General features: G+C 44.4%; 2 protein-coding genes across 3 annotated transcripts in view; one reads left to right on the plus strand and one right to left on the minus strand.

Annotated features, from left to right (window-relative positions):
- Window positions 1–9,432, plus strand: part of zbtb46 (zinc finger and BTB domain containing 46) — a 90,142-nt gene extending 80,710 nt beyond the window's left edge. Inside the window, exons 4-5 of the mRNA XM_076275900.1 lie at window positions 1,429–1,604; window positions 4,231–9,432. Coding sequence (XP_076132015.1) covers window positions 1,429–1,604; window positions 4,231–4,671 — 617 coding nt within the window. The 3' untranslated portion in view covers window positions 4,672–9,432. The remainder of the gene's footprint in view (window positions 1–1,428; window positions 1,605–4,230) is intronic.
- Window positions 9,433–10,021: 589 nt separating this feature from the next.
- The window catches only part of slc2a4rg (SLC2A4 regulator), a 61,832-nt gene continuing 49,353 nt past the window's right edge, over window positions 10,022–22,500 (minus strand). The window contains exons 5-9 of one of the 2 annotated variants that reach the window (XM_076275902.1): window positions 21,694–21,794; window positions 19,225–19,501; window positions 18,248–18,352; window positions 16,980–17,110; window positions 10,022–16,737 (exon numbers count right to left, since the gene is read on the minus strand). In XM_076275902.1, coding sequence (XP_076132017.1) covers window positions 16,626–16,737; window positions 16,980–17,110; window positions 18,248–18,352; window positions 19,225–19,501; window positions 21,694–21,794 — 726 coding nt within the window. In that variant the 3' untranslated portion in view covers window positions 10,022–16,625. The remainder of the gene's footprint in view (window positions 16,738–16,979; window positions 17,111–18,247; window positions 18,353–19,224; window positions 19,502–21,693; window positions 21,795–22,500) is intronic. The other variant, XM_076275903.1, reaches the window with a different exon arrangement.

A 22,500-nucleotide genomic window follows, 5' to 3' on the forward strand; every position in this document is an offset into this window, starting at 1 on the left:
AGAAGAACTAGCTTCTCCCTCCACTGTGACTAAGAGAGACTGATGAGCATTTCTTATTAGATTACTTCAGCTGCAAACGCCCTCACAGTTGGCTCTCCTTGCCTACGTCGCACCCACCATACTGCAGTGGATGCAGTGTGTTGAGCACACCGAACACAAATCCTCTGAAACCCTCGCAAACTCCACCGTTACCTCTTATCAGCGAGTGTGTTTGTGTGTGTGTGTGTGTGTGTGTGTTATATGTGGCACACACAGTCAAGAGGACAGGCCGAGGTAAGTCACTTGACCTTTGATGACCTCCGCGGATGAGACCTGCTTGTCCTCCTCGTCCGAGCTGTCCAATTCTGCCCGCCCTGCTGGAAACAAGGCCACAGCTCCAGTGTGTAGAGAGAGAGCCTATCCGGCAGTCCGCCCTCTCCTTCCCTCCTCCTTGGACCTGCTCATCTGCTTATCCTCACTGCCAGTCTAGACCGCTTGTTAATGGGATTAGCCCTGGATAAATTAGGACTGCAATTGGAGACCGCGCTGTGCCCTCCAGCACCGAAACCCAGTGGCGCGCACACGCACGCACGCACGCACGCACGCACGCGCATCCGGTCATTGCATGTGTGGCCATGCAGCCACCCGTGACGAGAGGCGCGACACTGAGAAGACACAAAGAAAGCGCCCATTTCAAATCAGGAAACATGTTGTTTTTCAACATGTCACATTTGAAAAAAAGAGGGGGGGGGGTTTGCAACTTAAGGCCACTTGTTGCAATTGCGAGATCCTTGTTTCGAGTGTTATTTCAGGAGACAACGGCTGCCGTTGGTCGTTACCAGGGAAACTGTTGGGACAGGGCTCTGCTTTTGGTTGTGATTGTGTAAGAACTAGGAGGCTTGGGCTCTGATTGAGTGAAACATGCCAGCAGGAATGAAATGGAGAAAGCAGAATTAAACAGCCGTCTGTGATGGGCCAGGCTGTGCTATGCTGTGCTATGCTGTGCTGTGCTGTGTTGGGACTTGTGTGCTAGGTCTAGGGGAAACAGCAAACTGTGCAGCAGACTACCATTTAGTACCAGGAGACATAGGTTACAGGAAATCCTCAACATATATATGCTGAAAAAACTTTTTTTTTCTCTTTTCTATTTTGGCTTGGTTGTTGGTGTCATTTATCATATAATGATAGTCAGTCACACAGACACACACACACTCATAGAACACTACACATACACATAACTTTAGATTACATTTGACCCAGACCAGGGCCAGTTCTTTGGCCACACTGGCCACTATAAGATGACCACTACTACCTGCAGTAGACATTGGCCATATCTGACCGCTCCAATCTCACCTGTGTACTGTATTGTCTCATATCTGACCGCTCCAATCTCACCTGTGTACTGCATTGTCTCTCTCTCTCCCTCCCTCCCCCACTGTTCCTCTGCAGTGAACGACTTCACGGTGATCAGGAAGAAGTTCAAGTGTCCCTACTGCAGCTTCTCGGCCATGCACCAGTGCATCCTGAAGCGCCACATGCGCTCGCACACGGGCGAGAGGCCCTACCCCTGCGACATCTGCGGCAAGAAGTTCACCCGCCGCGAGCACATGAAGCGCCACACCCTGGTGAGTCCATAGGGGGGCAGCACTGAGCTCCACCACCACCACCACCTCCATCACCACCACTACACAGCCATTTATTTACATTTACAGTTGTGTTTTACAGTTTCTGAGGAGCCCAGCCCATCCTTAGATGTTCTAGGCTTCCTTTCAAAGACTGAGTCACTCCTGTGGTAATATTGATCCAAAAAGCATGCTATCTGAGCAGTATGCACACTATGTATTTTGTCAGTCCAAATCACTGTGTACATGTCCAGTCAACTGCACCAAGGGAGGTTAAACATTACAGAGAGGAACTTGATTAGGTAGTTACACAAGGTTTCACAGTGAGAACGGGCTAGAGATTGCTAGAGGCAGTTTTTAGACAAAAGGGTCAGTTAGAGGCCACTGGGTGTAACAGCTGTGAAAAGTGACTAAGGGAGTCGGTCTCATGAAGTGGGAGAGTTTTGCATTTCCCCATATTGAATTCAGACTCAAATTGAGGATAACACTGAAGAGAGAGAGAGGGAGATACAGCAAGAACAAACAGCAGGTCGTTGTCATGTCTGACCACACTGAGCTCATTGTGCAGTGTCAAAGAGCATGAACTCACCCAATGGCTTGACCTTTTCTGTTCGGCCTGTGGTATCACATTTAGCTATCTCATCAATCATCCCATAGTCTGACTGACACGCAAGAGAAAGCAAACCCATGTTTACACCCATATAGCAGCCATCTCTGACCCCGATCAGGCCTGGACATGGCCCTGGTCTGGCAGATCAACACATACTCTCTCAACACTGATGTCAGGGTCAGGGAACAGTCAGCCATTAGCCAAGTTATTTTCAGGCTGATCAATCAAGCCCAGAGCTTTGACCAGTCATCTGGCTAATGAATGTGTATCTGTAGCTGAGCTGGAGTCTTTCTCAGCACTGTCACTCATGCTGCAACTTGCTCTCATAAACATAATTATTCCACACCGCACTTATCAGCATTTTCTGTGAGCAGAGCACAGCAAGTACTGAACATATGTTACGTAAAGGTGCACATTTGTAGTTTTGCTAAAAAGCCTCTGCAGTGCAGTGAGACACATTATCATCAAGGCTGTCATTCCATCATTCTTTGTAATTCTATACCTGTCTGTAGTAATGCTAACATTGTTTTAGAAAATAAACTAGTTAGATAGATAGATAGATAGATAGATCACATTCAATTTATATTCTATTCTATTTCATTCACATAAATCACAACAACAACCAAATGAACACGGAATAGATATGAGGTAGACGTAAAACCACAGTGTGAACATACTGTCTCGGTGGCCATGTGTAAATCCTCCCTCAGTACTGCAGAATGCTGTGCTGTGTTGCTGCACTGCAAATCAGCCACTTGTGGCCTAGTGTACCACCAGACACGGCCACATTATACAGCGCCAGCCCGGGGCCAATTTAATTGCTTCTCTTCATGTGGTCACTCACGATGCGGTCAGTGCTGCTCCGCTATACAGTATGCGGTGCAATAATCTCCACTACCATGTGTTAACTTTCTAAGCCTGTAACTATTTTACGGCCATACGCAGACATGAAAGCATACACCCTGACATCTGTTATGAGGAGAGGACTTCTTCTCCACACATACACACACACACGCGCGCGCACACGCGTGCACACACATGCACACACACACACAAATACACACACAGACAAACACACATGCATGCACACGCCCACATACACACATGCATGCACCTGCTAACACACACAAACACACAGACACACACACACACACACACACGTGGTGGTTCCCTGAAAAGCCAGGCCTCCGTGCACAAAGCACTCTGCTTATCTCTCTTCCTCTCTTTGTCCTTTCTAATGACTCAGATAAACACCAGGGATTTGAATGCTTTTGCAAATAGAATTTCCAAAATGGCTCCCATATGCAAACAGTCTTTCTCTCTTTTCTTCTCTCTGTCTATTCTCTTCATTCTGTCTATTCTCTCTATCTCCTTCCTTTCATTTCTCTCTCTCCCCTCTCTGTACTGTATGTCTTTGTGTGTGTGTGTGCGTGTCTGTGTGTCTGTGTGTTTGTGTGTGTGTTCTGTCTCATTCACACAGTGTGTGTTCTGTCTCTGTCTCTGTCTTCTTCGTGTCTGTCCCCGTCCTCCTAACTCTTCTGCTGTCTGTCTGCGCTCCACAAACCAACTGGAAATGTTTTGAGTGCACAAATGTGTTCTGTGATATTTGTGTCAGGGCAAATCGAAATCGTACGGCCCATTTGCCTCTCACACACTTCTCTTCTGTCTTAGATTTATAATGTTTTAGTTTAATGTTTACTTACAATCTGTGTATTTACTGCTGTATACTGCTCTCTCTCTCTCTCCCTCTCTCTTTCTCTCTCTCTCTTTCCCTCTATTTCTCTCACTCTCTGGGGGGTGGTGGTGGGGGGGGGTGTTGCTGTGTGAGGGTGGGGAGGAAGGGCAGATTGTTTTTAACATATGAATCTGCTCTGCGAGCTCTGTGAAGGTTTTTACTTGTAACTTGTAGGTGTTTTAACAATGTCTTTATTGTGTAGTGGTTAAACACCTGATATTGTTTCAATAAAGGAGTGTTAAGCCTCTCTCTCTCCCTCTCTCTCTCTCTCTCCCTCTCCTCAGGTGCATAGTAAGGATAAGAAGTACGTGTGTAAGGTGTGCAGCCGTGTGTTCATGTCGGCGGCCAGTGTGGGCATCAAGCACGGCTCGCGGCGGCACGGCGTCTGCGCCGACTGCTCTGGCCGCGGCATGGGCGCTCTGCTGGACCCTGGAGTGGACGGAGACGGAGACGGCGAGGCCGACGGCGAGGCCGAGCACGAGATGTACGCGGCCGACGGCGACCAGGACCCGGACGCAGACGAGGAGATGCTGCTGGGGGAGGCCGAGGAGGAGGCCGCAGGAGGAGGAGAAGGAGGAAGAGGAGGAGGAAGAGGAGGAGGGAAATGGAGAGATCACTCAGGGACGGAGGACGGGACGGACGGGAATGAGAAGGAGGAGAGCGACTCGGCGCAGGAGAGCGACCCAAGGCCCGGCCGCGACAAGGACTTCGCCTGGATCTCTTAGTCTCCCCTACGACGTCCACCACGGGAGGTCACGTCAATTTTTTAGTTACCCCCCCGCTCGGCGGTTGAAGAAGCGGAGGGGTCGGGTGTGTGTGTGTGTGCGTGTGTGTGTGTTAGCTGGCTTTAAGCGATACCACCACCACCAGCACTAACACGCGTGACGTGACGTGACAACATTGTTCTTACACACCTGTCCCTCACCTATAGGTCGGTGTCAGCTGAGGGGCAGTTTGAGCTCTATACACACGTGTGTGTGTGTGTGTGTGTGTGTAGAGCGTTTGCGGTGGAGAGTGGACGGTGCGGCTGGCTGGATGGGAGCTGGACACTCTTGCTTTCATGCGCCTGAGTCTTCTGAGGACCAGTCGAGGGTTCTGTGTTGATGTTTTCGTTTGTTTTTCTTCGTCTCGTTTTGTATATTTCTTTTTCACGCAGAGAGAGATTTTTGTCTAAGGTTCCCGATAGCCACTACTTCCCTGACAGCCATCGCCGTGGCGATATGATGCTTTTTGACGGGTCATGAAGTTACAGTGGAAAAGCTATCTGCTAGTGGGGTTTTTTCGCTCCTTGCCATGCGGGTGTCTGTCTGCTTTTGGAGCGCTCGGGTGGAGTTGGGTGGGGATGGGGGGGGGACGTTATCTATTGCAAAGCCGCTGATGTCTGGCATCCATCAGACGGTGGCGAAGCACATGCTTTTTCCTTCTGCAGACACACTGCTAGACTTGCACTTTAAGAGACATCAAGATTTCCCACTCCACCCTTCCTTCTCAATCAACTCTCTCCCTCACTTCCTCCCTCCCTCCTTCCCTCCTCTCTCTCTTTCAACTTCCTGATCCAGTGGTTTACATTTGAATTCCCATTGAAGAAATCAACATTATCGTGACCGCACCTACCTTTATGGATGCCCGGGTCCTTCTGACTGTTAGCTTTTGAGTATTTGTGCTGAGATTTTTTATTTTTATTTTCAATTTTTGCCATGTACAGACATCAGCTCACCTTGGGTTGACCGCCATGTTGACTGGCCCCACGGTGGTGGTCTTGGGCCTCATGTACATACAGTAGACATATGAAAACCACATGACACTGAGGCGGGGGCAGGAGGGGGGGGGGGGTGAGAACACTATGCAGTATGCAAGAACGCATCACTCCAGTTTTCCACAGAAAGAGAGAGAGAGCTATCTTATCTGTGTGTGTGTGTGTGTGTGTGTGTGTGTGTGTGTGTGTGTGTGTGTGTGTGTGTGTGTGTGTGTGTGTGTGTGTGTGTGTGTGTGTGTATGTGTGTGTGTGTGTGTGTGTGTGTGTGTGTGTGGTGTGTGTGTGTGTGTGTGTGTGTGCTCATGTGTGTGAAGAAACAAAAGTACCTGCATTATATCCTTGCATGGAGATTCTGCCCCTCCCTTTATTCAATGGGTAGATGTCCAGCAGAATTGTTTCTTGTTGTGAGTGTGTGCATGTGTGTGTGAGTGAAACTCTTTTGAATGTTAAACTGAGGAGGTTAGACTCCTGCAGTAACGTTATGCCCATGCAAGCCATGCTCTTTGACTTGTAAATAAAAACTCATCCCTTTTCCTTGTTTACCCTGAATTAAGTGCAGTAGAGATTGCCTCTCACCCCCAACCCCCTTTCTCTCTCTTTATTTATATCCCTTTCACACACACACACAAACACACACACACTGTACACACACACACACACTTCCATTTAGAGTTTTTTCTACCCTAATGGACTGATCTCCAGGCCAGTGGACTCTTGGAAGCTCTGTCCTGTGACAGGGAAGGGTGGGAGGCTGTGCTCCGACATGTTGAATATGTGGTATTTAAAAAGGCGGAGATCTGCAGATGTACATCCACTTTTCTTACTCGATGGACCTCGTCTCTCCCATCCCAACGCTCCTGTGTTTTCTAACTCTGACTCCATTTGGTTAAAAAAAAAAAAGAAAGATGTTATATAAAAACCCATCCCGCTTGCTCCCTCCAGAGCGTACTTGCAGGAGGTGGCCTGTGTTGGTTGATGTTTGTTTTCTTTTTTCTAATTGTTTATTTTGTTGAAAAGCTTATTTATTTAAAAAAACAAAGTTTTTATTGTGGAATTACTGTTGGATTTAGACATTCCCCTCACCTGCTGCCATGCGCCCAGGCACAAGGAACGAGCCAGAATGTGAGTGTGTTGCAGTGTGTGAGTGTGTGTGATTGTGTGTGTGTGTGTGTGTGTGTGTGTGTGTGTGTGTGTGTGTGTGTGTGTGTGTGTGTATGTAAGTGTGTGTGTGTGGGTAGGTGGATGCAGGAGCATGCATGTGGTGTCCCTCTATTTTCCATTTTGAAATTGTTTAAATGTTTGTGCCAAGACATTTGACGATGGGAATTAAATTGATTCTTGTCTTACTATAATTAACAAATCTTTTATTATCTTATTATCTGATTATCAATGTTAATGTTATTATTATTATTATTATTATTATTACTACTACTATTATTTCTAAGTGCTGGATGCTAAGCTTCATTCTGGTGTGTTTAATTTTAATATCTTTCGTCTTGTATTAAGGGGGAAAAGACTTTTCTACTTTGCCTTGTTGTGGACAGCAAGCCATGCGGCGTCTCAAAACATTTCTATTGTGCCAGTTTCCTGCTTTTTTGGTTGGTTTTTACGAACTGTATTTTCATTTTACAGAGAAAGAGTACAAGAAGTTTATCCAGCTAACTTACTGGTTAGATGTTGTTGGAAAGGTGTATAAATAGCACATGCTTCTATATTTACTAACATACACTAAGTAATGAATATTATACCAAAAAATAATCAAGTATACATTGTATACATGAAGTGCTTTTGTTTCAGTAGTTGGTGTGCAGGTGCAACGCTTTGAATTCATTGTGATTTTTTTGTTTGTTTGTTTGTTTGGATTTGTTTGTTTGTTGGGATTTGTTTGGGTTTCACTTTCTTTTGTTCTTATCGTTTGGGAATGCACATATTTGATGTTCTGATCTTATGAGGAAGCTCTCGAAAAGTTCCATTGTCAGAGCAAGGCGGCTTCAGAGCAAGCCGCTTTAACTCTGTTGCCCTGGGAGACGAGTTTCCATGGTGTACGCTCTACTGTAAATGAGACCGACACGCTTTTTCAGTCGGGAGAGGTGTGTGCATGTTTAGACCCATGGAAGATGATGAAGTCCAGCTGATGATGTGTGAGGTCACTCACCGCCAACCACCATGTTCATGCATGACCCCCCCCCCCCCACACACACACACACTTGACCATTCCACGAACTGCATGCATAATGCTCTCCAGACAGTGACAGCATCTTCCATTTCTAGGTAAATTTTAAACCATCCTTTTAATCCTTTAGCAAAAAATAAAAAATATTGGAATCTGATACAAAAAATAAAAATACGGAGAAATCACATTTGGAGAAAGTTCAGCTGAATTTGTATAAAGTTGTTTTTTTATATATATATATAAGGACCAATTGGGTTTTTGAGGCTACATACTGTTTGGGGGAAAAAGACAGTATTGGCTTCTCTAGTGGTGCTTTATTAGTTGATCTGTACATGAGGTGTGTACATTTCTGCATCTCCCGTTCATGATAAACAGGATTGTTGAAGTGAGTGGAAACAACAAAAAAAGAATAATCAGGAAAAGCCCTGCCGTTTAAATCCACTGCCCTCCTATGTGCCTCAATGTATTTGATCTTAATGTGTGTGTGAGTGTGTGTCTGCGTGAGTGTGTGTGTTTGTGTACTGCATACTCTGAGGAGATGTGAGAAACATGTCTTGACCCAGAAGGCAATTTTGCTTTTTGTTTGTATGTATATTGTTGCCATCTATAAGATCACGAGGGAAAAGCCTGTTGTTTTAACTATGAACTAATCACGTGTATTTGAAGCAGTGGGATGTAAATGGTTGTTTGTATTGTTTTGTATGTTTTTTTTATTATTATTATTGTTGTTATTATTATTATAATTATTATTTGTGTCAGACCTGCTTTCCCTTCTCACCGTTGCACGCCTGAATCCCTGTCTGTCATACCAAAGCTGTGTAAGAGTCTGCTTTTTAGAGGCCCATTTTGACTGAACTGCAAAACTGGAACCACACAAGGAAGAACAATTACAATTATTAGTAGTATCTTTCAACCATCATTTCCTGAAAGAGATTTCAGACTTGTACAAGAATATTTGAATATGTTCTACAACTGAAGCCATAGTCATGGTCATACTTAGAAGGAAAAAAAATGCATCAAACAAAACACATAACGGTTTCACATTCTTGCATATAGCTTTTGGGTTGGATCTTTACAACGAGTGCAGTGTGTATACCTCCATATATATATATAAATCTATATATAAATCCGTAATGATATATTAGATTAATACATTATTTATTTTTTCCAACAAGTTTTAAGTTGTATTTCTGTCCATGAAGGATTGCACTTGAAACTGTTGTTTTGTTGGGGATACCATTTGAATATGACATTTTTTTGTTCATTGCTCTAAACCTGTGTTTCGTAAATGAAGTGTTGAATATCAAACAATCAAGGAGGAAGAATATCCCTCTAGTTTTTTTGTTTTTTTTTCATGATCTTTGTGGGAGAAGACAAGAGCTTCATGCTGAAGTCCTGTGTGTGATTGTTTTGAGAACTCACAAACTCTGGTCACAAGAGACCAAGACTACAGGGCCTAGAATGCGCTTTTTGGAGCCTTTTTGACTACATGTTTTGTGGAAATAGCTTGATTATTATACGCAAAAACCAATCAGTTTCAATAAATTTGGGAAGTGCTGCTGATAAAGTACTCAACATGGTGGTGTTGGTTTGTTTCTTCTTCTTGTTTATGTAAGTGTACTAAGTGACCTTAGTAGATATTATGTAGATGTAAACTGGCTCTACAACATATGCTTACCCTAATGTAGCTCTTCTTGTAATAATATTTGCATTTATTTTGATTTAATCTATAGATATAATAAATAAGGATTGATCTAATATCTATTTTATTATGTAGAAAAGCAGTTGTTCCTCCGCGCTTCTGTAAATAACTATCTGGTGTGTCAACGCGAGAGGACTAATTGTAGCGAGAGAGAGGAGTTTTACCGGAGCAACACAGATGTTTAAACTTCAGATGTTTATTTTAATGCGCCAACATAAGGGACTAACGTTTCGATGTTCTGCCACGTCTTCGTCAGAGTCTACGTGGCAGAAAGTCAAATCTATTTTATTATCTTTACTACAAATGATAAAATTCCTGCACTTCATAGGATGTAACTGCACTTGGAAGCATGTTACCTACATACCACTAGAGGGCGTACCAGTGCATATAAAACAGACAATTAGCAAAGCTGATGAAAGCTTAGCTGGAACTCAAGCAGTCAAAGGCTGTGTGATCCACATTTATTGTCATCATCTCTCGTCACATTGTAGGCATCAGAACATTACATAACTGCAATCGCAAACACACGCTCACACGCCCATCGCTTAACCCTCCCACACTGTCCTTACACACTACAGTGACTGCTCTCATTTCACAAACAAGGTTCCCATCAGGCAACACAGTACAGAAGTGGACATGCAAAATAAGAAGAATGTCAACAAAAACCATCTCAGAAAAACAAAAATCAGTTAAAGCAAATGTGATGAAAAAAAATTGTTTAGCCAGGAACTATGAAAACAGGACAAAAATAGCCTTTCCAGAATGAGAGCAGGTTAAGAAAATAAGAGTGTTTTTTGATCACAGAGCTGATCAAAGAGTCACTGGAAGCATTCAAAACATTTTTGCTCTGTTGAGCTAACAGCAAAACAAAAAACAAAAAAACATACACTCTATTTTTTGTCTTTGACAAAGAGATAATCATCCAAATGAGGAGTGACAGACAGAAAGAAAGTAAGAAAGACAAGACTGGCAGAAAGAAAGTAAGAAAGAAAGAAAGAAAGAAAGAAAGAAAGAAAAAGAGAAATAAAGACATACACATTTCTACACATTTCTTGGGTCTTTAGCTTAATGCACTGGGTAAGGTCATGGATAGTGACACAGTGGAAGGGAGCAGACACACACACAGTATAACCCAAAACATGGGTAGAACACACACACACACACACACACACACACACACACTTAGTATAACCCAAAACATTGACAGAATACACACACACACACACAAACACACACTGAGAATAACCCAAGACATAGACAGAATACACACACACACACTGAGAATAACACAAGACATGGACACACACACACACACACACACACACACACACACAAACACTTAGTATAAACCAAGACATTGAGAGAGGACACACATATACTGTGTATAAACAAAGACATAGACAGAGGACACAACATAAAAGGGGGACAATGGCGTAGTTGCAGATCGGAATGTACACAACAATTTATCTCGCCTAAAAACAATAAAATGAAAACCTCAAAAAAGAAAACAAGCAAAATAAATCTTAAAAGTCTGACATTTATTTTGCTCACTCATACACACATACACATACACACAGACACACAGAAACACACACAACCAAACATTCATTCTAACTTAAATCAATATTTGGAGCAAAGGAGAAAAGGAGGAGAGAAAGACAGAGCGAAAGAAAAAGCAAGTCTTGAATTAATTCTGGAGTACACTGGAAGTGTGTTACTTCACTGAGAGAAATGCAAGAACACTGCTGTTGGTTAAAACTGCTGATAGTTTAACAGTAGAGAGGGAAGTCAGAACGGGCTAATTTGATCACCATAGGTGAGGCAAGAATTATACAAAAGAAACAAAACATAGAACAGGCATATCTTTTTGTAGATTTTACATTCAATGTTTGTTTTTTTCCTTTAATCTCCCCTTTGCCATGTAACCCACAATATACAACATATATTTACATGTTTCTTCAACTATAGCTTTTCAATCATTAAAAAATTTAACAATTGTATCTCCTCAAAAACAAAAATGCTTCCATATCATATTACAAAATTATGACAAAAATGAAACTGAAACAGCTCTCAATGGTTTCCTTTGTATAGTGTCCAGGAAAGCCCTGACATTGATGCACAGTATCCATAGAGTTGTGTCACTGCCTGACAACTCATTCTGGCAGGAGTCTCTCTCTGTCAGACAAGAACCAGTGAACTTTAAAATATGACCTGTTTCCATTCTTTTTGTCATATTTATGCATGTTCTGTTTCTTTTAGTGCAATTCAAAACATAAGACTGGATAATAAGCTCTGCTTCTCAAAAATGTTTGAGGCTATGGACACACATTAATCAGTTGCTAGACACAGCAACGAGTTCCTTTGATTGGCCAGAGGTGGGCCAGTAAGAATCTGACTGGCTTTAGTTTAGGGATGTAGGATAGAATTCTGGTCTGTCATTGGTTTATGTACGGTATTCCCAGCCCACACTAATAACATCTGTTCCTACCTTAGATACATTGAAAATGTGCAAGACCGCTCATATGATACATTTTGAGAGAGAAATATTATTAGTTTGTCATCTATCTTCTCTCACTTATCAAGTTTTTAGATTCTTATCATGAATAGCCCAGACTTTCGAAATCTGTGACCTCAATGAATTTGTTTGTGGGAAAAAATAGGATGGAAACAAGCTCAGCTGCTATCTGCCACAAAGATAATTAGCTATTAGGACACTGCATATTAAAAACTTCTGACCTCCCCCCTCACACAATAATTCAGAGCCAAAAATACCAAATAAAAACACAACATAAAATATTTAAGATAGCAATACACTATTAAAGTGTTGTACATTTTATCATAAAACATCAATAGGACCAGGTGGCACAAAAGTAGGAGCCAACTGGGCTCCATTGGAAGCCATTTTAGGACAAATCATTTGAATTAAAGATCTCAGGCTCTAGAATGTTTCATTAATGGCTGATCCTTCCAGAATATTTTCTCTCTGCACTATTAGAGGAAATTGCTAAGCTAAGAATGACTGCTATTATGGCAAGCTAAGGCAGAGGTGACCAGGGCAGTATCTCCCAAAGGCACAGTATCTACAGTAAGACATAGATAGTGTGTGTGTGTGTGTGTGTGTGTATGTGTGTGTGTGTGTGTGTGTGTGTGTGTGTCTGTGTGTGTGTGTGTGTGTGTGTGTGTGTGTGTGTGTGTGTGTGTGTGTCTGTGTGTGTGTGTGTGTGTGTGTGTGTTCAGAAATCCTAATCTCTTTTTCTATATCATCCACAACTTTAAAATTGAGCAGGACAGTGACACAACCTCAGGATACCGGCAGCCTGGATACCAACCAAACGGCCACTAAAGGGGTTTTACACTCAGACTGCTTATCTATGCTGAATAGGCCACACGAAGGAGTCACGACTCCTCAATGCCGTAAAGTACCGCCCACACACACACAGCTTATAGGTTAGCAGGGGTTGAGGGAATCATCCCAGTCCCTTGCCCTCTGTTCTGGCACCCCATGGCAGTTGTGAACTTGTGACCATAAACTCAACTCTCAACTTCAAAAACAAACAAAGAAAATGCTCTGATTATTAAAAAAAAAAAAAAAAAATACACGTCTTTGTGCAGTACAAGTTAGTGCAATTCGATTTCATGTGTTATATGTATGAATGCTTTGTTTTTCTTTTTCCCTCGTGATGTTCTTCTCATTGGCACTTGAAGTAAATGTTTTATTTTTTTCTATTACGACCTTAAAGAGAACCTTACTCTGTCCAGTACAGACACTAAGCTCCCCTCTAAACTGAGGGTCAGCACCGACCCAGACAAGGAAGAGAACCGCACCAATGGCCACCAGCTCACCAGTATAGACACTGGGTTTTGCTGTGAAAAAATAAATGCTGCTGGACCTAGACAACAATGCTATATATCTGAAGGATAACTGTTGACACTTATTCAAGTGTACTCTTGAATAAGCAAATAGCTACTTAATGCACTTTTGAAAGACCCACTCCAGCCAAGATCTACTTGTAAACCTTTGTCCGTGTCCATTAGGGGTTTGTTAACTAGACATGAGTGAAATACCTACAGTAGTAAACACCATAGCTGAGTCTTTCTGGTTCAGATGGGCAGTACACTAGTGGATGTTTCAGAATAATGACTCCTGGCCTGACCTGCGGGGTGGAATTGTCCGAATCATTCCTGGAAAAATAGTTTTCCTGAGGACACATCTGCACATTTAGCTTTCCAAGATAAGCAAGCTAATGTGTCAGAGTTAACTATCTTACAACAGCACAGCATTGTTAGCTATTTCAGGACATTGTCAACCCGATTTGGTAACCAGGCAGAGTTGTATGCATCCGGGGCGGAACAGTTAGCTCTCCACATCAGAGACGAGGCAGAGAGAGCTGAGATGCATACAAGCCGTTTCAAGGCCATGAAGGGATTTTTTTCATGAAAAAGCACTTATGAATATGTCTGTGTTAGGAACTAAAATGGCATTACCAGGGTTAATTAATGGCTGGAGTGCATCTTTAATAAAGGTGTTTAGGGCTTATGGGCTTGGCCAATCACTAATACAGTAGTTATAAAAGGCCTTTGAATGCAAACTTGTTTAATTAATGATACCATAGTAAATGACAGGTGTGTTGATTTGAACCTGTCCATTTGCTGGCAGTAGAGTATGTATAAAGGGCTCTTGGATGTCTGGGCTGGATTTAGGCCAGTTAGTTCTCTTCCTGTAGGTTGTATAGTTGCCCTAGAGACCGCTCAAAGGAGGTGTGTGTCCATGCAAGAGGAGTCCAATAGCGCTGTACACACTAGTGAGCGAGCGAGATGACCCTTGCTATTGAGTGTGTGAGCCTGTGAACAGTCTTGTGTGAGTCACCATGCAGGGCGGGCACTCAAATCTGCACTCACTCAAAGGGAAAGCGCAGTGGACAAGAGAGGCCGAGAGGGAGGAGAGAGAGAGAGAGAGAGGGAGAGAGAGGAACTGGCAGAGGCCAACATACAGCAGAGACTACATTCAAAGAGGTGTCTACAATCAAGACAGTATTTAAGGGAACGGTGATCTGTCGTTCCAAGCAAAATAGACTCTTGGTTTATCTTCTAATGCTTTTGTTAAAATGAACAAAAAAAAAAACTGTGAGTGTAAATGGTTCAATACAGAGGAAGCGTTTCACGGGAAGCAAATAATCCCTTCACAGGATAGGGTGACTAATGAACACTATAATTCTCATGAAAATGCGTTTGGCAACTGGAGGTTCCAAAAGACAGGTGTCTGCCCACTTTATTTTATGCTCCCAGTCTTTCAGTGTGCACAACTACAATTCTGTTTTAATTCTTCGCCTTCTCTTTAGTCTTGAGCCCCTGTGCTTCGGTAGGCTTGTAGTTTGGCTATCCAAAAATGGACATTCCAAACTCTAGTCTGCAGTTCTTCTAATCTGAATTAGCATTTTCTGAAGAAGACAACATCCAAATAGCCAGAGAGCATCTGTCTGGAATCTACGCCTGCTTTGGCATGCATCCTATGAGGGAATCTTTGCTAATCATAGCTCTATCTGCAATGAGATGCTGAAGCATAATTGACTGTAGTAATACTGTAGATTGATAGATTTCTTTTTGTTTTTTTCTTAATACAAAACTACACGATTATCTAAAAAATACCAGAAACCTGTTTCATGTGAGACAAAAAATCCAAAAAAGCAGAGAAAAAGAGGAATCAAAGTGAGCAGACATTGGTCTATGCTAAAAGTGTCTTTATATAATCATCTCAAAAAGGATACTATTCTTTGTATGTGAAACTCCTGGGCCTGCTGCAAAATCTAATGTAGCTACAGCTAAAGAGGACACTCAAAACTGTCCGACTCAAGGAGCTCTGCCTATCTGTCTAAAAACAAGGTGCATATTGGTAAAGAGGTACATAGACAAACAAGAAAAAAATATCCTTATATATATAAACTCTATATATTTGTGTGTGTGCATCTGTTCAAACGTGTAAGATTTTATTTGGTGCTTCTGATTGTAATGAGCATGTTTATTTCCTGGTTATGTTTGAGCAATCTGATAATGATGACCATGTCTTATTTGCTTCCCGGCAAACTGCAATGGATTCTAAGAAAGCCTCCTACTGACACTGTGTGTCAGTGGTGGGGTTGTGCACTAGACAAAGATCACCGGTTTGGCTTTGGTTCTCCTGGGAGTCCATGATAAAAATGGTGACAGTTAGTGCAGCTGATCAGGAGGAATCCTCTGGAAGACGCCGATTCTCGGACAGATTTGGACCGGGTCAGTATTGGATCAGGACCAGATCTGTGCTAGACTCAGCACTAATCAGGGACTTGTGTCATCTTTGCAAAGATCAAATGAAGGTTGCGGAGATCAATGCATGAATAGTCCGATAACAAAAACATAGCTTACTTGTTTTTTTTCTGACCAGTAAAGACTGCCATGTTTATAGAATGCTACACAAGAATTATAAAAAAAGACAACTGGAAATCTTCAACCTCGGTCTTCAAATGAAAACAGACCAAAATAAAAGTCATAGAAAAAAAACAATAAACAAGTATCTTAAACTTCTGAATCAGAATTTGTGTGTTACATATTTCTTCCTTTGCTGTTTCTTTTCAATTCCTTTTCGAAAGGTGAAATAAAAACAAATTCAGCTTAAGTCCACCAACAACACTATCAATAATGCAAAATATGCCAGTTCTTTGTTTTGTCAAAAAACTCTTTTAAAAAAAAGAAAAAAATTTTGAGCATTTTTTTTTTCTATGTATGAAGTAGATAAAATTTGATTTTCAGTGTTCTGCTGGTTGAGGGTGTTTGGAGCATTGGAGCTCCCTCTGGTGGTGTGGAGGAAGGGAAAAAAAAGTAGTCAGTCCCAGAGTTGGGGCCCTCACCTCAGCAGTGTGTCCAGCCCCTGCTGATGGGGAAAGGCTGCGGAGAGGGAACCAGAACCGGACCCAGGGACTGGGACTGGGCTGGACCGGGCTGGACTGCAGAAGCATCGGTCAGGCTCAGGCTCAGGCTCCAGCTCTCACGTAGGGGTGGCGTCTCTTACCAGGGCTCAGTCGATGAAGCGCTGGCAGGCTTTCTTCCAGCGGCAGGCCGTGCACCACAGGTCTCTCTTCTCCATGCCGTACACCTTGCGGCACTTCTTGGCCTCGCCGCGGGGCTTCCTGGGGTGGGTTGTCAAGAACCATGAGTGAGCAGGAGGACACCTGATTGGACCACGGGATGACAACTGGCTGAAAACATAAACACGGAAACTAGAATCTCTCTCTCTCTCTCTTTCGCTCTCTCTTTCGCTCTCTCTCTCCCTCGCTCTCTCTTTCTCTCACACTCTCTCTCTCCACACACACACAAGCAGTCGCACATGCAAACACACACACACACACACGCACACGCACTCTTCCTGTACCTGGTGCCAGAGGCCGGTTTGGGGGTGGGGGTGGGGGTGGTGGGGTGGGCCTTGTTGTTGAGGGTGGTGTGAGCGGCGGTCAGCTGCCTCTTCTCTCCGATGCTGACAGTGCGGATGTGACTCATCGGGCCCTGCAGGGGAGAGGGGGAGGAGAGAGAGAGAAAGACCAGGTCAGAGGTCAAAGGGTAAAGGTGACTCGGCCATGCATGGCGGCCAAACCGCTAACGGGGTAGAGAGTAGTTCAAACTCTGTTCATACTTCCTGACACATTTTTGGCAGCTACACCTCAGACTCTGAGAGCAGAAGAGACTCTCACAACTGCACGCTCGCTTGACTGTTCAGTAACACTATGCTGAGCGCGCTTACAGAGTGCCGGTGAATCTGGGGCTTCTGTACCACTGAACAGCAGAGGAGGAGAAACACACACGCACGCACAAGAACACACACACACACACATACACACACACACACACACACACATACTCACAAACACGCACACACAGCGTTCTGCAGCTGACAGGTTCACCCAAAAGCTAGCGAGCAGAAGTAGAGAGGAGGAAACAGGAAGTCATGCAAAAGCAAAAAGCAACAATGTGAGAAGCACAAGCACAAAGCAGGGGACTCTAGAACCCACAGCAACGGCTCTGTTCCATGGCACTGTTCCAGAGCACTGCCTACAGATGAACTTTAGTACTGCAGAACTTTTCAGTTTTAGTAGTAAAAGACAATTCATGTAAACAGTTAGTGCAAGCTGGTATATTAATATGTCTGCCTCTGATGCATATTAGACTAATAAAACACTGTTATTTAGAAAATTATAGTGAAGCCTCATGGCATGATTATAGGAAAGAGAGAGAGAGTGATAGAGAGAGTGAGAGAGAGAGAGAGAGAGAGAGAGAGGGAGAGAGAGAGAGAAAGAGTGAGTTATATGTGATAAGCAGAGGAAAAGTTTATGATATGGAAAATCTAAGGGGGGGGGGGGGTGTTGAGAAGAACATAGTGCAGTATGGAGAGGAGCAATATGCAGTAAGGACAAGGTGAGTATGGGAGGCATAAAATAGTATGTAGAGTAGAGCAGTATGCAGAGTATTTAGTATTGAGTAGATGCATATACAGTATGGAATAGATGAGTATGCAGAGTATTTAGTATTGAGTAGATGCATATACAGTATGGAATAGATGAGTATGCAGTATGGAGTAGAGGGGTGAGGCTGTTAAGAGGAGTTCTAGTGATGGTGAAGGTGATGGTGATTGGCCAGGCTGCTCACCGGTAAGCCTTTAAAAATGACAGGGGGAGACTGCCAGGACACACTGATCCCATTCTCGCTCTCAATCGTCCCGGAAGAAATGGGAATGTTGACAGGGGCAGTGGCCTGGAAAAACACAGGTGCGCGTAGGTGAGTCACTCAGGCAGAGGAGTGCTGGACTGGCAGCAGAGGAAAGAGCCTGGTTTCAGAATTCTGTCCTGGAATTTTGCCTCGGAATTCTGGCTTGGAATTCTGGCTTGGAATTACTGCACTGTCTCTGCCTAAAAGAATGTTGCTCTATCTTCTCCAACTGCCCAAAGTTACACAATGAGAGAGAAGCAGCCTCCACAAACACACACTGCCCTCTCCCTCTCCACACACAGATACACACACACACACACACACACACCTATGTATATAACCACTCTCATTCCCCCCACACACATAATCACTCTCACCCACCGCATACACATAAACCCCCCCCCCCCCCCCACACACACACACACACACACACAGATACATACACACACACACACACATTCACATGCATTCACCCACACAAATCCAGTGCAGCGGCTGGACTTGCAGATCAACACAGATTGCACAGGGGTTTCCATAGAAACTGATTCCAGGCGCATATAAAATGACCCCCGCACACACACTCACACACTTATATATCTGATGACTCAGAAGGGGGGTGGGCTAATCAACATGCTAGTCTCCCTGTGCATGTGGGCACACATTGTTGGCCTATGACATGAAGACAGCTATAGAATAAGACCACCTACACGGTCAGCTGTCAGAGAAAACTCCAGCTTCACGGTGACTCATCAGGAGTGGGACAAAGACACGGAGCAACACAAACCACACACACACACACACACACACAGAGGTGGCACCACACATCTGATGCGGTCAGCCATGGTCACATGGCACCACTTTGAGTTTATATTGTAAGACACAATCCCCTAGACTGCCCTGGAAGGTCATTGTTGTACCTGGTAGGCGTGGTCAGTGCGGATGTGGCAGAGTGCGGAGGGAGCCGATTGGCTGAGGGGTGTGTGGAAGGCCTGGTGGTGGTGGGCGGAGTCGCAGCGTGGCAGAAGCAGCAGGTCAGAGGTCACTGGTGGGGGGAAGATGGGGGGTGGGCCGGCCGTGGTGGGGGAGGTGGGCGTCAGGCTGGACAGCCCCTCCGACAGTGTGTCCATGTTAACCTCGATCTCCGTGTAGTAGAAGTCTTCCTCGCCGTCGCTGTAGTCTGAGTCACTGTTCCGCCTGACCGGGGGAGGTGGGGGGGTGTGGAGAGAGAGAGAGAGAGAGAGAGAGAGAGAGAGAAAGAGAGAGGAAGAAGAATGATTTTAATTGTGTAATTATTGCCAATTGCAAACAATTCCCAGTTATTGCAGTGCACACTTATTGTTAGCGTGTGTTCGATATTACTCACATTGGGGGCAAAAAGAGTAAAAGAATGCTTTTATAATGGTCAGCAAGCAATCCAGAGCATCAGAACAGATGAGGAATCACAGTGCCCTAAATGCCTTCAGTGAACCTTTTAATTCCAGTCTATTAGTGTAAACTAGACAGACCGTCCCTGGACACAGTGTTGTCTTTGTGGATTGGAGGCCACATTTCCAGTCCATCTCACATCTGACCACAAGAGGGCGCTGTGAGGTACCCAACTGGGCCCTGGCTCTCTCCAGTCTATGTGTGTGTCAGAGTGGTGCACCAACAGGAGCGTCTGTCTCTGTGCCTGCGCCTGCGTCGGTCATCCAAATGTTTGGTAGCACTTTATTTGGACAGTCTGCCCATGGAGACGTTACTGGTGGTTTGTTGACATTCACGGCCTGTCTTTCCAACTGTTAATTCAACGTCATTTTAACCAACCCCAGCCCCTAAGCCTAGCCCCTAACCCTACCCTACCCTTAACCATGACTTGTAGTGAACAGAGTTTCAACAGTAACATAATCTGTGTGTGTGTAAATAGACTGCAGGTGACCAGCCACATAAAATGTGATCTAGCGTTTTTTTATGCGCTCGTCTCTGCCCCTTCACCGCCCCATGGCTCTCAGGGAGGGAGAGGGGAACTTAGAGAGTGCTGCCCAATCCTGCCCGCTTAGAGAGAGCTGCCCTGTCCTGCCCGTTTAGAGAGAGCTGCCTAGTCCTGCCCGCTTAGAGAGAGCTGCCTAGTCCTGCCCGCTTATAGAGGACTGCCCTGTCCTGCCCGCTGGAACGGCTCCACGCGCCTCACAAACGGCTCAGGGAAGGACGACAGCATTACGTCACATCTGTAGGCTTCGCACTTCAACCAATGCCAATCAATGTGCACATCCCAGGTGCAGGATAAGGATAAATCTAATCGATGTAATATGTCAGTCTTCTCAGGTCTTCATAAGGTTCTTACCAACTTTGCTTGTTGTCGGGCCAATCAGATAACAGAACAAGCAGAAACTTGTGTTTTTTGACTACTTAAGTGCCAGTGCAACAGCATTTTATTGCTGAGGTGTGCAGAATCTGGGTTCTCAGGCTATAATTGGCTCTGCTCTCCCCCACATCATATCATACCTAATCATGTTGTGTCTCAAATTGGAGGGAGTTAGAGTTTCAAGGGGTGTTTTTAATTATCACTAATTATTGCTATGTATTTATATTTATATATATATTAACGGCGTGTTTGAAGTTGGTCCCCCTTAGCTCCCTAAAGGGGCTTGCCTCCCCAGCTTGCCTGCTCCCATTTGCGCTGGCTTGATCAGCTCTGCAAGACTTCACTAACGAGCCACACCCTCATCAATGAGAACACAGAATACTCCAGAAGCCAGAGCCAAGCCTCAGTCTGGAGTCTGGACAGAGCACTCATCTGTGGCCAAGACAACAGAACCGGGCCAGCAGACTTGACAGGACCGGGTCAGATCAGAACAAATGAGGCAAGAGATCCGATGAGAAAACAGCCTGCAAAAACTGGCGGGTAACAGAACGTAACATCATCCACGATCACACAACCAAACACAACAACTACCAGCAACACAATAACAGAACTAGACCGAATGAAAAAATAGCAATTTGATTGGACAGAAAAGAGCAGCTGATGAGCATCTCCTCAAAGCACAGACTAGGACAGATTAGGTCATTACAGAACACGGCCCTCTGGTGGACAGAGCGGAACAGGTGGACGCAGCATGACACAGAGACCAGTGACCATCAGCATGCCGGTTAATACAGCAGGACTGAAGGGAAAATAGTGGCAAGATGGGAAAAAAAGGACAAGACAGGGCCGTAGAGAACACAGCGTAGACATGGACAGAAGTGACCGGTAATCAGACAAACACAGACAGATGGAATGGGACAAGAGGAGACGGGAATAGTGTTCTGTACAAATGATCTCAAATATTCCTATAAAATTACTGAAATGGACAGACAATCAGTTGACCAAACAGTGTGTCCTGATTGGACAGGCCAGACGGATGACCTACCCCAGGTGGACAGTGCGAATGTGCCTTTGGATCCCTGAGGACGTGCTGAGGACCTTTTCACAGTTCTTCCACAAACACTTGAACATCACCTTCATGGAATTCTGCAAAACACAGACACACACACACACACACACACACACACAGAGGTGAGGGGATACAGTGATAGAGTGTGTCACCATAGCCGACAGACCCATGAGGGACACAACAACAGAAGGGAGTGAGTGAGTGTGTGAGTGAGTGAGTGTGTGAGTGAATGAGTGTGTGAGTGTGTGAGTGAATGAGTGAGTGAAAATGAGAAAAGATTAGGCGACTCTGAGCGAAACTGAGATTGCTGGGGGTCCACTCCACTCCACTCCGGTGTCGACACAAGGTAACAGCACAGGGTCAATCCATTAACACAGCTCCCATCTCTCTCTCTTTTCTCTCTCTCTCTCTCTCTCTCTCTCTTTTCTCTCTCTCTCTCTGTATCTCTTTTTGCCTCTGTCCTCCAGTGTGTGCAATATGCTGTCAGCAGCTGCCGGCACCTTTGTCATACCCTGCTGCAGCCACACATTTCACACACGCCACACACAGACATACACACACACACCACATACACACACACACACATGTGCACATATCCAACCACAGGTGTACACACACACACACTTACACAAATGTACACACACATTTGAACCCCACTCAATCACAATGGCAGATAAGATCTCATTATGATGGGGAAAGCTTTAAATGTGTCACCATGGTGCAAAGCCCCCCCCACACACTCCTCCAAGCTGCCTGCTGATTCTCTGGTTTCCAAAGCTTTGC

The sequence above is a fragment of the Alosa pseudoharengus genome, unplaced genomic scaffold, assembly GCF_046254945.1.
Source record: "Alosa pseudoharengus isolate Yale_2024_CS ecotype anadromous, Long Island Sound unplaced genomic scaffold, YU_APseudo_1.1 YU_APseudo_1.1_scf_9, whole genome shotgun sequence".
Lineage (NCBI taxonomy): Eukaryota > Metazoa > Chordata > Actinopteri > Clupeiformes > Clupeidae > Alosa > Alosa pseudoharengus.